Below are 14388 nucleotides of genomic sequence, written 5' to 3'. Positions count from 1 at the left end.
GGGGTATCTTGGGGACCTATACACCAAGGTCTGTAAAAGGAGATATCTGAGCCCTATGGCTCAAACAACAACCATCTGGCATCAGGCAAATAAACATCTGGGCTGGACGGGGGTGTTGACGAAAGCTACACACCTGTGGTTCTCTCAACAGCTAGGTTTGCTTTGTCACCATATGGGTTTTGACAAATGGGACACCATTGGACTGTCCACCATAGGGATCTCATACAGAAAGGTAAGGTTCTCACTTTCAAAGAATTACGAGCAAAACACGAACTAGCACACGGTGAGATATTTCAATACCTACAGATTCACCATGCTCTTGAGACCGCACTCCCATACTTGACGGAAGTGCCAGGATCATCTCCCTTAGAGGACCGGCTATTTTTAGAGCCCATTCCAGACAAAGTAATTTCACTCACATACCGGAAAATATGCAACAATTTACCAGACCCCTTCCACACTATTAGAAACCACTGGCAGGTAGATTTGGGATAGATCGACGATGACTAGCGGCCGCATTGATGTCCCCAAGAGAGGCAGCCATAAATCATCGGTTTCAATTGATTCGATTAAAAGTTTTACACTGAACATACCTCACTGGAGTAACCCTAGCTAAAATACGAGCTAGGCAGGACGCACTCTGTCTGCGAGGATGTAACAAAGAGGCAACATTTTATCATATTATATGGGACTGCCCCCAGATACGACTCCTGTGGGAGAGGGCCACAGAGAAGCTGCAAGACGCACTAGGGGTAACACCACGAATGGGGATTCTAAATATTTGAGAGGCCACTGAACTAACAAATAGAGCAGCAATTAGCCACCCTAGGCTACACATTGGTGAAAAGAGCAATCCCTATGAAATGGGGGGCAGCAGATCAACCATTGACAATAGGATGGGTGGCGGAAATGGACAAATGTATGATTGCTGAAAAAGATCTATAAATCTAGGGGCTGTCGTAAAAAGTGGGACAAAAAGTGGGGCAGGTAGAATGCATATAGAGGAGAATTATGTATTTCACAAACGGTAGGAATTGAAATGTCAAGAAGGGGGGGGACCAAGAGCATGTAATGATGGACTAAAACACTGTGCACGATAACTGTTGGTATATAAATGTCTTATCTGTAACTGAATATATACAATTGTAATTCTGAATGTGACCAGTTAAAAATCAATAAAAAAATATTAAATGAAAAAAAATGTAAAAACATGCAGGTTACTAGTTTTGCACATACTCAAAAGAAGAGCATTTCAGCCCTGGAATCTTTCCTTACCGCTACCTCCAACCCCTCTATATAGATCTGCGGAAAGGTGGCAAAATATTGCTACTATTCAAACGTTACTATAATATGAGCACAGGCAAACTCAGAGGATATTATCAGAGCTCTTACATAATAAGATTGCTGCCAAATTTGATCCCACACTACATGGCACCAAAGGGACAAATGGATGTTGGTACAGGAAGAGTAGATTTATGAAGCAACCTAATCCATGGAGAGGAAGATCTTTTTTAAATTCCATACCCCTGGAAATGACATCATTGATGAGGACACTGAGCATGTTTTAGTGAATGACAGTCAACAAAGAGGCCCAGTCATGATATCAAAAGGCTATATCTCAAGGTCCGATTTATTTATCCACTTTTTTGCAGTTTCATAGAACGAGAACCAGACCATTTTGGGCATCACAGCACTGTAAAAGTCGAGGCAAAAAAGGTACATCAGAGATATCGAATTCTATGGGCATATTGACAATAGCATGAGTTTAATAATTTAGAAGAGTCTACCAAGTTATTGAAGAGAAAAGATAGTGAAAGGTATCAACAGTAAGTACCTTACATCAAGATGTGCAAAAATCAAACCTTGAGAACGGCTGACATGCTGTAAAGGAGACTGAATCAGAAGGATGGGGAAAGATTAGTGAGGTTAAAGTGGATCGCAGGAAACTGCACATGGGTAAGATACATTTAAAGTCAAGGATGTGCCAAGCCACTGCAGGTTTTGCTAATCCGGTCTGTTTTAGCCAAGTTGCACACCAGAGTGGCTGCTGTTCAGCATGGCTAAAGGTTAGTGGCATAGAGGAACCTGGTGTGGAGTGTCGTAAAGTGGAAGGGCGAAGAGTGGATTAGAATGCTGTAGAATGGAGTGGCATACAGTCTCGTGTTCTGGAAAGGCATGAGGGGAGTGCCATACAATGGTGTAGAGGGGCGTAGAATAGAGCAGACTGGTGAAGAGTGCATTGGCATAGAGGCTGCAGAGTATAGTGGCATAGAGGGCAGCAGCATAGAATTCAGCGCATACAATGCAGGATCGCAGAACTCAGAGGCGCAGATTAGAGTGTTGCATAGTAGACTGCAGAGCCGCAAAGTGGCGTAAAGTACAGTGATAGAGTGTAGCAGAGTAGAGTGGCATAGAAAGCAGTGGCGTGGAGTTCAGTGGCATAGAATTCAGCAATGCAGCATCGTAGAATGCAGTGGCGCAGATTAGAATATAGCAGAGTGCAGTGTATCAGCATATAGTGCAGTGGAGAAGAGTGCAGTGGTGCAGAGTGGAGTTTTAGAGAGTGAGGTATAGGGCAGTGGACTATAGGGCAGGGGTCAACAGTGCATTGGCATAGCGTAGAGTGGTGCAAAGTGGAGCTGAGCGAAGTAGCGCAGAATACAGTGACATGGATTGGTATCAAGTGGAGTGGTACACAGTACAGTACAGTGCCGTTAAGTGATGTAGAGTGGATAATGCATGGTGTGGCATTACACTGCCATTACAGACATTTGCTACTCAAATGGCCATTAACATTGGACAGACATACATTTTTAGTAATAAAACTATTCAGTTTACAAATCCTTGCACAGTTCATTTAAATGTGTGCTTAAAAAACAAACCTTTCCTACCTCCCAGTATACAGCATGACTGGTTACATAAATACTCAAATTTTGAAGTCAAAGAAAGAAAGAGCCTGACATTTGATCTCAGTCTTTGAATGCACAACAAACGAAAAAAGATAACACGATTTTAAGCCCTGTTTAATGAAAGGATCATTTGGGTAAGAATACAAGGAGGGGTAGCGTGAAAAGGCTTTGCTACTTGGGACAGAAAAACTCAATCTGGACAGCCTAAAACAAATAATGCCAGAAAATGCGAGTTACAAACCACAAAGCCAATTGTAAGCAACAGACGACATGCATTCCCAGAGAAGCTTTCTGAATAGCCCAATTCGTTACAGCATCCCAGACAACTACACTGTCTGGTAGGTTTTGAGCTAAAAATGACCTTACATTAAAGGAGAATACTGAGCCTAATCATCACTGAGCTATTTGTTGAAAATGCCAAGACCGTCGTGGCTGTAAATGTGCTGGTAGAGGTACATTTCAGTGCTGAGGTATACTTGGACATTTCATTAGCCATTCAAAAGCAGCAAAAAAACGTTAAACTACATACCTGTTTCTTCTTCAGTTTAAGGATCTGCTGTTCAACTTTGGCAATCTCACGGTCCACGCGGTCCATGCTCTGTATGAGCTCCTCCTTTGAAAGCTTTGAGGGGGAAGCATCAGCATCATCCCCACCAGGCGGCCCAGTGAGTGGGGAGGCAGATCCATCATGCTTGGTGGCAAAACCATGATCCTTGAACAGAAAAGTAAGAGGGTTGAAGCTCAAATTACAGCCAAAGTAAAACGACTGGCAGTTCAAATTATTTAGAAAAATTGAAGACACATTGGGCTCTAAATGTGAAAGCAGCAACCAGGTTTTGAGAATCTTTTTATTTTGTAGGTTTTTGAGGTAGTGCTTTCTTCAGAAATTGCTCTGTACAGACAGTTTTAGATTCCAATTGCAGGTTTGTAAATTAACATGACAGGATGCTGCCTTGCTTAGTTTTATTTTCTTTAAGAAATTATTTTAAAAAATTACATTTTAATTTTTAAAATGCATTTTGGGATACAGATTGTGGTGAGATATTCTATGGTTTATTAATTTCAAATAAATTCAAGGATGGAAAATCTAATTTCTGCTTGAGTCATAATGCATTAGAATGTTTTTTACTCAAGTGAATCACTTTTTTAAGAGAAGCAACATCTGTTTTTCCCCAGCATCAAGTTTGCTGGAAAGCATTTCACAGCAGTGTCCCATTAGAAGTTCCCCTCACTATAAGCATTTTTCAAAGTACATGATGCTGGTACAAGTATTCCACAGACATTAAAAATGCATGGTCAACACATTCAGCCTAAATCAATAAATGGAAAAGCATTGGGCGATTACTTCACAAGGAAATTCCAATGCTCTCGTTTAGGTTTCATCGCGCAGTCAGCCTTAAGCTGTGTGGTGGGCGAAAGCCTATTGTGGATTATTCCAACAACGTAAGGTGTGCTTTAGCCCAAGTCATTGCTTAATTTTGGTTGCCTGTACAGTCACACGTATTTTCTTGCTTTTGATTCAATGGCTTCCCTTGTCCATTTTGTGTTTGTCCCTCCCAGTCTTTTTGTCCTTGCCCTGAAGAATTTCATCTTTACTATCTTTTTTATAGTAGGGCTTGCATCCTTTTAATGCTCATCTTTAGGGAACTAGTTCTTTCTCTTTCAACACTTCATTACAGTGCATGTTTTCTAGCTTTATATCTCGTGTGATGCTTCCCTTCCACAAACATTCCCCCAACCACGATCATTGTTGCCAACTCAACCAACCTCCCTTAAGCTGGTCCATTGCTTTTCCCACCTCTCACTGGCTTGATCAATTTTTTGGGCGGCGGGGATTGTCTTCCCTTAACCAGCCTTAAGCACCTTCACTGCTCACATGCTCCGTCCACTTCCCATTTCTTCACCCCATCTGCCTTCCCACCCACTCCTCCATTGCCTCCTCACATCTGCAGCCTTTCTTTTAAAGGTGTTTTTTGGAGGGCCCAGAAACAAACTGCTGCAGGGCAACTCCGCCTTGCAATTTAATTTAATTTTTTAATTTACTTATACATCTTAAATTGGTAAATTAATTTTTTTAAATGACCACATTTCTTAAGTGTGGTGTTGCAGATGTGTGATAGCCCCCGAGTCATTTGCATGGCTAAGAAATGACACTGCAACCATCAGCAGTCGAATCATCAAGCCCCTTTTTCCAAAGCAAGACCCTTTGGCTCTGCCAATGCTGGTTTTCAATGTTTCTGACCTGCGTCTACATACAAGTTTATTTACACAATTTTACACAAAAAACTGGATAGTATTTACAACTTTTTACCACTTTGTACCTTCTTATGAACACAAGTCTGACAACGTTAAATACATTTCATGTCTCAATTGCTAATGATCTTAATCCAAACATTTTTTGGTCTGTGGAACAATCACCAATTCGACTAGGTAAATCTTTGTAAGCTCTTCCTAAATGTGATCAGAAGAAGCTTACTACAAAATCCAATGCTTATTATTTGTACCATAAGTATCGAAGGCGGAGGTGACAAGAAGGCATGGCCTTTTAAGTCTACTACCTCTCCCCAAGTAAGGCAGAAAAATGCAGTATAGGTTTGCCCAGCTGGGATTGGTACAGGCCAGACATCGTATTGCAATTCACTGGGCTAGCCCAGCCACTCCAACGCGGACTAAATGGCAGACAGACTTCCCAGAGTGGGCAGTGGCAGAAGAGTGCTGACTCCTGAAAGTCTGCTCGGATGAAAATTAGGTCCATGATTTGGAGCTCTGGAGTGCCATGGTACATATTCTGGGAGAGGATGACACAGTGATGACTATTAGTTCTGCCTCCAGCTCACCCGGAGGCGCGACCGCTGCTGCTCACACACTGTAGTGGCTGCTAAACTGGAAGATGCCCCTTAACTTTTCCTTTTGATGTGGGATACTCATGCTGGTTCGGCACAGGTTCATCGGTTTCGGTATGAATGTATGGTCTGCCCTCTACCCCTCCAGAGACATATGGTTAAGTCTTCCTAACATCCTCTTGCGAGGCAAACTGATGCACAAACCTCTTCTGTGCTGTATCAATGAATCTGTGTTTTTGTTTCTAGCGAATAGTATTAGTTATGCTTTTTTCCCAGCCTATTTGTACTATATATCATGTACAGTTTGCAATATCTCAGAATTTATTTTAAATTAGTTCAAAACAACGGAGCACAATCTGACATGGTTATGATTTGCAAAATGAACAAGCATTTACAATGCAATGCTTTCGCCTTTGGAAAAGTTAGAGCTATTGGCATTCTAAATGACAAAATTGTTATTTATGTGTTGGCTTTGAAAACAGATAAATAAATGGCAGTCATTTACATTGTCATTAGCTTAATCTCTGCAGCCACTCTGCACTCCCTAGCCACTCTGCCTGCACTCTGCCTGCACTCTCTGCACTCTGCCTGCACTCTCTGCACTCTGCCTGCACTCCCTTGCCCACGAATCTGCTCCGGCTTTGACGGACAGATCCTGTTCCAATGGCTAGCCTCCATTTATGGAGCTAGCCAATGGAACAGAGGGGCGGGACTACACTCACATACTCTAAACAAAAGATTTTGCCTGCGCGAAACGCTGCTTGCGCAGCTTTCGACAGGCGAAACCTAAAAAGGTGAAAAGGGAAAGTTGGGTTGTAATACCGGAGTTAACATTACATATCAACGAACGAATGCTTTAGAAGTTGGTTTTATGGGGCATGGAGGACGTCTTTGGAATTTTAGGGAGACACCAGAAATGGAATACAGGTGGGTCCAACATGCAGACCCACTGTTAACAGGGAAATGAGACATCGGTTTTCTAGCAGATTTAAGCGATAGCTGTTCGTCTGACTCATTAAATACAATTTTAAAACATTCGGATTGGGTGCTTTTCGAGGGGTGCCTGTTAGCAGTCTCACTTACCTGTGCCTTTATAATTGAGCTGCTAACCCCATCAGAGTCTACACTAGGTGGTGGGTATGTAAGTTGTTTCTGGCATACTTGCACCAGAATACCTGCTAACTGAAGGGATTTGTTGTATTTTCTTTTATTTTAAAATGCTTTCTTACAGAGTATAGAGGGAAGACGTGGAAATACGTGCAACAGCCGCACTAATACTCAGAAGGGCTTGATAGACAGTCCTGCTACTTAACAATCAATCAGTCATTCATAAAGCGGCGCTGGAGTTGCTGCTAGCTGCTGCGTGGCATCTGTTCAGTCAAACAGCCAGGTCTGTGTTATCTCTCCTTGTCAAACTGTGAGAGCAGCACTGCAATGAGTTTTTCTCTCATTCAGCATCGCCCAGGTTTACACTGACGCCCTTGTGTAGTATGTATTATTTGTGCACAGTGCAGAGGAGCTAGTTTCTCTCCACGGCTTTCAGTAACGCGAAGTGGTGCATTGGGGTTCCCAAGTGTCGATCATCATATTATTTGCAGTTGTTGCTAACTGAACATTAAAGTGTCGAAAGTTCCGTGTTTATGTATTTATTTGAAAGTTTTAAATAGCGCGGACAAGATCTTTGCAGATATCAGAGCGCTTTACATAGAAGGGGTACATGAGGGAGCTTAGTCAAACAGATAAGTAAAGCTAATAGTACAAATAGGTGGATGCAAAGCCAATCATGTACATCAATAAGACAAGTAATACAAATAGGCAAAGGGGTCAAACATGTAGTACAGATCGGTGCAGAGTCTTTAAAGAGTTCGAGATAACAGTTCAAGTGTATTTACCCATGAGGATAGCTTTTACTTCTTTCTTAAAGAGTGTGGTGGAAGAGATGAGCCTGGTTTCGGGAGGGGGTGAGTTCCAGATCCTGGGCGCCATACCTGAGAAGGAGCGCTTATAGGTTTTTTCCTTCCGGAATCTTCGAGGTTTCAGCAGAAGATTGTTTGTGCCTCTAGTGTTTCTAGCTCCGCCAGAGATTGTCAGCTTCTGAGCGAGGTATCCGGGTGAGTTCAGGTGTACCGCCTTGTGTGTCATGCAAGAGATTTTCAGATGTATTCTGGCTTCAAAAGGCAGCCAGTTCAGGGATTTCAAGTCAGGGGAAATATGAGAGTGCTTTTTTGACCCAGTGATTAGTCTCGCTGCAGCGTTTAGAGAAGCTCTTAGGGGTGCTGTAGTAGTTAGGGGGAGTCCGCAGAGGGCGATGCTGCCATATTCTATTCGGGGGATGACTAGTGCTTGTACTGCGGTTTGGAAGTCTTTGGCTGGGAGGAAGGATTTAAGTTTCTTCAGAGTATTGATTTGGAAGTTCGCTCCCTTGGTTGCCTTGCTGATATGTTGCTGCATGTTGAGATTGGTGTCGAGTGTTATGCCTAAAGATTTTGCTGAGTCCACGATGGTGGGTTGGACATTGAGTGCGGTTAGATGTTTAAGCCAAATTTGAGTGGTGGAGATCTTTGCTGGAGGGGAGATCAGAAGGAACTCTGTTTTCAGGGCATTGAGTTTGAGATGATTATCGGCAAGCCAGGATTGGGTGCTTCTGATCGTTGAGTTCAGGAGCTAAATGTCTTTGGGGGATTGTAATTTGAGATAAAGTTGGGTGTCATCGGCGTACATGTGAAAGTGTACATTGGATGCTTGAAGCAAGGTGGTGAGAGGTTCCATAACTAGGTTGAACAGAGTTGGGGATAGAGAGGATCCTTGGGGGACGCCTAGCGTTACAGGTATTGGCGAGGACATCAGGTTGTTGCTCTTGAATTTCTGCGACCTGTTGTGTAGAAAGGAAGAGAACCACTTGAGAACAGTTCCAGATAAACCCATTCTTGCGTTTAGTAGTTCGAACAAATTCTCATGTTTCACGGTGTCGAATGCTGAAGAGAGATCAAGAAGGATGAGGAGGCAGGTGTCGTTTTGGTCTAGCATTTGAAGTGCGTCGTCAATTATGTGAGTCATAGCAGTTTCTGTGCTGTGTCCTGCTCGGAAGCCTGATTGATGAGGGTTGAGGAGATCAAATTGTTCAATGTGTTTAGTCAATTGTAGTTGTGCGCATTTTTCCAGCAGTTTGGCGAAAGTGGAAATATTGGTAATGGGACGGTAATTGTTCAGATCATAGGGGTCGGCTGTAGGTTTCTTTAGTAAAGGTGTGACTTGTCCAACTTTGAGGGAGTCAGGTATGATTTCTGTTAACTAGCATGATTAGTTTGTGTTCATGCAGGGGAGTGTTCTCGTCGCCTCGAAGTGCATTTAAACCTCTTGAGTAATGCTTGACACGTCCCTTCATTGGATATGACATTTTTGCACCTTTTAACAACTTCTTCCCGCAATCAGTTTGCACTCAACACCAGGGTGAAAGAGTTCAGTGGGAAGACATTTCTATTGTTGCGGATTTCTACATCAGATCAAAACCTGTATGGGTTTGATGTCCAAAAAATCGCCACTTTCAAAATAACATTAGTTTTCCATGTACAAAAGTTTCTTGGTGTAGAACTCTGAAACTTTGCCAACTCGTTTTGGAGCCCTCCCACCTGGTACATTTGCGTAGGGTTCATAACACGTCTCCCAGGACTTGCATAAGAATGGAGGAGGGCCCTACCTCCCCTGCTTTTTGCAAGGGCACCGAGGGAAATGAAGCACAGTTGCCCTGGGGCCCCCGACATGGCAAAGTGTGTGGGTGTTTGTTATATCCATCACCTTGCCAAGAAGTGGCAAGAAGGAACATTTCTCCCCTAACGTAGCTTTCATTGACAGAGTGCGGGGAATAAGATTATCTCTCTCGGAAATATTGACTCCTTAACTGAATGTGGGGGGGGCGGTTTTTACATTAACTCTTCCAATTGCCCTAGGGCTGGGAGTGACTGCCCTCTCAAATCTCCGATTCTGTAAGTTTTGCTCCCAGCCACCTTGATCCAGGGTGGTGCAGTGTTGTCATTGGTTAGCTGGCGTGGTGCCATCTTCTCATTCCATGAGGGGGCAGTCGAGCCGCTGCCAGCAGCCCTGCATCCACTCAATGCACACCGTTTTGCAGGCTGCCGCTGTCCCACTGCCTCTTTGGCCTGCAAGGTAGCTCACAGCTACGCCTCAGCCCTCTTTGCAATTAAGAAGCGCGTGCAAGTTGCACCTCTCTGACCCGCGGCATTTTGCAGACCAGGTAGGACCTCTGTGCGAGTATTTTAATGCCATACCGTGAAAATTAAAAGTAACCCAATAACATATTATTTAAAGCAACTGAAACCGTATTCGCACATTTGTTACAATAGGGCAAAGATCAATTCAACAGAACTGACAACAAGCACTGACAAAGCCAATAGATCCGATTTGTGAGCGGGAGGGGGGGGCGGGAAAGGCACGGACAGCGGGAGGGGGGCAGGAAAGGCACAGACAGCGGGAGGGGGGCGGGAAAGGCACAGACAGCGGGAGGGGGGGCGGGAAAGGCACAGACAGCGGGAGGGGGGGCGGGAACAGGCACACGGACAGCGGGAGGGGGGGGGGGGGGGCGGCGGGAGCGGCCAGCACTCACCTGGACTTCTCCGGCGCGGTCGGCCGCGGAATGCCTAAAAGAAACCTGGAAGAACAAAAAAATAAACCCCGCCCACCGCCGCACTGACGTGACAAAAGGGGCCGGACGAGAAAAATTCTCAGGAACAGCCCACACAGCCCTCTCAGCTCTCTCAAAGATAATACCAGCAGCGAACAAGCACTGGCAAAGACAATAACGGCAGCAAACAAACACCAGCAAAGACAATAACGGCAGCAAAGAAACACAGGCAAAGGCAATACCAGCAGCGAAACAAACACTGGCAAAGATAATACAATCAGGGGGGTAGGGGCACCAAAAACGCACAATCAGGGGACAGAAGGCACGACAAACGGCACAATCAGGGGACAGAAGGCACGACAAACGGCACAATCAGGGGACAGAAGGCACGACAAACGGCACAATCAGGGGGCAGAAGCCAAGAACAAACGGCACAATTAGTGGCCAGAAGGCAAGAAAAACGAGTGCAATCAGGGGGCAGAAGGCAAAAAAAACAACTGCACAGCCCTCAGAGCCCTCAGAGCCCTCAGAGCCCTCAGAGCCCACACAGCCCTCACAGCCCACACAGCTCTCACAGCCCACAGAGCTCTCACAGCCCACAGAGCTCTCACAGCTCTCACAGCTCTCACAGCTCACACAGCCCACACAGCCCACACAGCCCACACAGCCCACACAGCCCACACAGCCCACACAGCCCACACAGCCCACACAGCCCACACAGCCCACACAGCCCACACAGCCCACACAGCCCACACAGCTCTGGTAAAGATAATACCAGCAGCGAACAAGCACTGGCAAAGATAATACAATCAGGGGGGCAGGGGCACCAAAAACGCACAATCAGGGGACAGAAGGCACGACAAACGGCACAATTAGGGGGCAGAAGCCAAGATCAAACGGCACAATTAGTGGCCAGAAGGCAAGAAAAAAAAGCATTGGAAATGCAATAGGTCTCGCATTAGGAAAGTTTGAGCTATTGGTATTGTAAATGACACTTTTTATTTATGTGTTGGTTTTGAAAGTAGCTAAATTAATAGCTTTGTCAGTTACAATGTCAATAGTTTTAACTTTTGCAAATGTGACACCTATAGCATTTGTAATGCAATGTGTGTTGTATTTAAGTGACTTAGATGTATTGATATTACAAATAACAATGGCTTTTAATTTTGTAAATAATTAATACTTAAATAAAAGTTATTGTAATTTATAATGGCAATAGCTTAAACGTTTGTAAATAACTTTTGTGAAGATTATGTTCAGTGTATTTTATTGTGACGACAATCCAAGAACATTGCATTTGCACCTACACACACAGAGCCACACACATGTAGATGTGGTGGTGGTGGATCTGGGGGATATGGTGGTTGTGGATGTGGTGGTTGTGGATGTGGTGGATGTGGTGGATGTGGTGGATGTGGTGGATGTGGTGGATGTGGTGGATGTGGTGGATGTGGTGGATGTGGTGGATGTGGTGGATGTGGTGGATGTGGTGGATGTGGTGGATGTGGTGAAAGTGGTTGTGGATGTGGTGAAAGTGGTGGTGGATGTGGTGGCAGTGATGGTGTTGGGTGTGGTGGATGCGGTGGTGGATGGGGTGGTGGTGGATGCGGTGGTGGATGCGGTGGTGGTGGATGCGGTGATTGTGGTGGATGTGGTGGTGGTGGATGTGGTGGTGGTGGATGTGGTGGTGGTGGATGTGGTGGTGGTGGATGTGGTGGTGGTGGATGTGGTGGTGGTGGATGTGGTGGAAGTGGTTTATGTGGTGGTGGATGTGGTGGTGGATGTGGTGGAAGTGGTGGATGTGGTGGTGGATGTGGTGGAAGTGGTTTATGTGGTGGTGGATGTGGTGGAAGTGGTGTATGTGGTGGTGGATGTGGTGGTGGATGTGGTGGTGGATGTGGTGTATGTGGTGGTGTATGTGGTGGTGGTGGATGTGGTGGAAGTGGTGTATGTGGTGGTGTATGTGGTGGTGGTGGATGTGGTGGAAGTGGTGTATGTGGTGGTGTATGTGGTGGTGGTGGTGGTGGATGTGGTGGTGGTGGTGGATGTGGTGGTGATGGTGGATGTGGTGGTGATGGTGGATGTGGTGGTGATGGTGGATGTGGTGGTGATGGTGGATGTGGTGGTGATGGTGGATGTGGTGGTGATGGTGGATGTGGTGGTGATGGTGGATGTGGTGGTGGTGGATGTGGTGGTGGTGGTGGATGTGGTGGTGGTGGATGTGGTGGTGGTGTATGTGGTGGTGGTGGATGTGGTGGTGGTGGATGTGGTGGTGGTGGATGTGGTGGTGGTGGATGTGGTGGTGGTGGATGTGGTGGAAGTGGTGTATGTGGTGGTGTATGTGGTGGTGGTGGGTGTGGTGGAAGTGGTGTATGTGGTGGTGTATGTGGTGGAAGTGGTGTATGTGGTGGTGTATGTGGTGGTGGTGGATGCGGTGGAAGTGGTGGTGGATGTGGTGGTGGAAGTGGTGGTGGAAGTGGTGGTGGATGTGGTGGTGGATGTGGTGGTGGATGTGGTGGTGGGTGTGGTGGTGGGTGTGGTGGTGGGTGTGGTGGTGGGTGTCATGGTGGATGTGAAGGTGATGGATGTGATGGTGGATGTGAAGGTGATGGATGTGATGGTGGATGTGGTGGTGATGGTGGATGTGGTGGTGATGGTGGATGTGGTGGTGATGGTGGATGTGGTGGTGATGGTGGATGTGGTGGTGATGGTGGATGTGGTGGTGATGGTGGATGTGGTGGTGATGGTGGATGTGGTGGTGATGGTGGATGTGGTGGTGGTGGTGGATGTGGTGGTGGTGGATGTGGTGGTGGTGGATGTGGTGGTGGTGGATGTGGTGGTGGTGGATGTGGTGGTGGTGGTGGATGTGGTGGTGGTGGTGGATGTGGTGGTGGTGGTGGTGGATGTGGTGGTGGTGGATGTGGTGGTGGTGGATGTGGTGGTGGTGGATGTGGTGGTGGTGGATGTGGTGGTGGTGGTGGATGTGGTGGTGGTGGATGTGGTGGTGGTGGAGGTGGATGTGGTGGAGGTGGAGGTGGATGTGGTGGTGGTGGATGTGGTGGTGGATGTGGTGGTGGTGGATGTGGTGGTGGATGTGGTGGTGGATGTGGTGGTGGATGTGGTGGTGGATGCGGTGGATGTGGTGGTGGTGGATGTGGTGGTGGATGTGGTGGTGGATGTGGTGGATGTGGTGGTGGATGTGGTGGTGGATGTGGTGGTGGATGTGGTGGTGGATGTGGTGGTGGATGTGGTGGTGGATGTGGTGGTGGATGTGGTGGTGGATGTGGTGGTGGATGTGATGGTGGATGTGATGGTGGATGTGATGGTGGATGTGGTGGTGATGGTGGATGTGGTGGTGATGGTGGATGTGGTGGTGGATGTGGTGGTGGATGTGGTGGTGGATGTGGATGTGGTGGTGGATGTGGTGGTGGATGCGGTGGTGGATGCGGTGGATGCGGTGGATGTGGTGGTAGTGGTGGATGCGGCGGTGGTGGTGGTAGTGGTGGATGGGGTGGTGGTTGTGGTGGATGGGGTGGTGGTTGTAGTGGATGTGGTGGTGGATGTAGTGGTGGTGGATGTAGTGGTGGTGGGTGTGGTGGTGGTGGGTGTGGTGGTGGTGGGTGTGGTGGTGGTGGGTGTGGTGGTGGTGATGGATGCGGTGGTGGTGGATGCGGTGGTGGTGGATGTGGTGGTGGTGGATGTCATGGTGGATGTGGAGGTGATGGTGGATGTGTTGGTGAAAGCACAAGGAGGCAATAAGGCCTTAAAGGGTGCCTGGCATAACACCCTCTTCCCCTATTTCCACCCCCAAAAAGATTCCGCTGACCACATAAACCCATTACTGACGTGCCAAAGTCTAACCCAGTATAAGTATACCCTACGTGGTTTTCAAACAGTTGGTGTGCAGGGGTATAGAAGCTGAAATTAAGAACAGAAGAGGACTGGGATGGATAAGCAAGGTCGGAGGTCAAACATGCCATCTCAAATTCTTTCGGGG

General features: G+C 46.5%; 1 protein-coding gene across 20 annotated transcripts in view; it reads right to left on the bottom strand.

Annotated features, from left to right (window-relative positions):
* The window catches only part of NCOR1 (nuclear receptor corepressor 1), a 1907529-nt gene that overhangs the window by 1746266 nt on the left and 146875 nt on the right, over positions 1-14388 (bottom strand). For all 20 annotated transcript variants that reach the window (XM_086955042.1, XM_086955041.1, XM_086955040.1 and 17 more), the window contains exon 6: positions 3439-3621. In XM_086955042.1, the coding sequence (XP_086811168.1) occupies positions 3439-3621 (183 nt within the window). The remainder of the gene's footprint in view (positions 1-3438; positions 3622-14388) is intronic.

Source organism: Lissotriton vulgaris, chromosome 2_1, assembly GCF_964263255.1.
Source record: "Lissotriton vulgaris chromosome 2_1, aLisVul1.2, whole genome shotgun sequence".
NCBI classification, from domain to species: domain Eukaryota; kingdom Metazoa; phylum Chordata; class Amphibia; order Caudata; family Salamandridae; genus Lissotriton; species Lissotriton vulgaris.
This window is presented reverse-complemented; position numbering and strand designations above follow the sequence as displayed.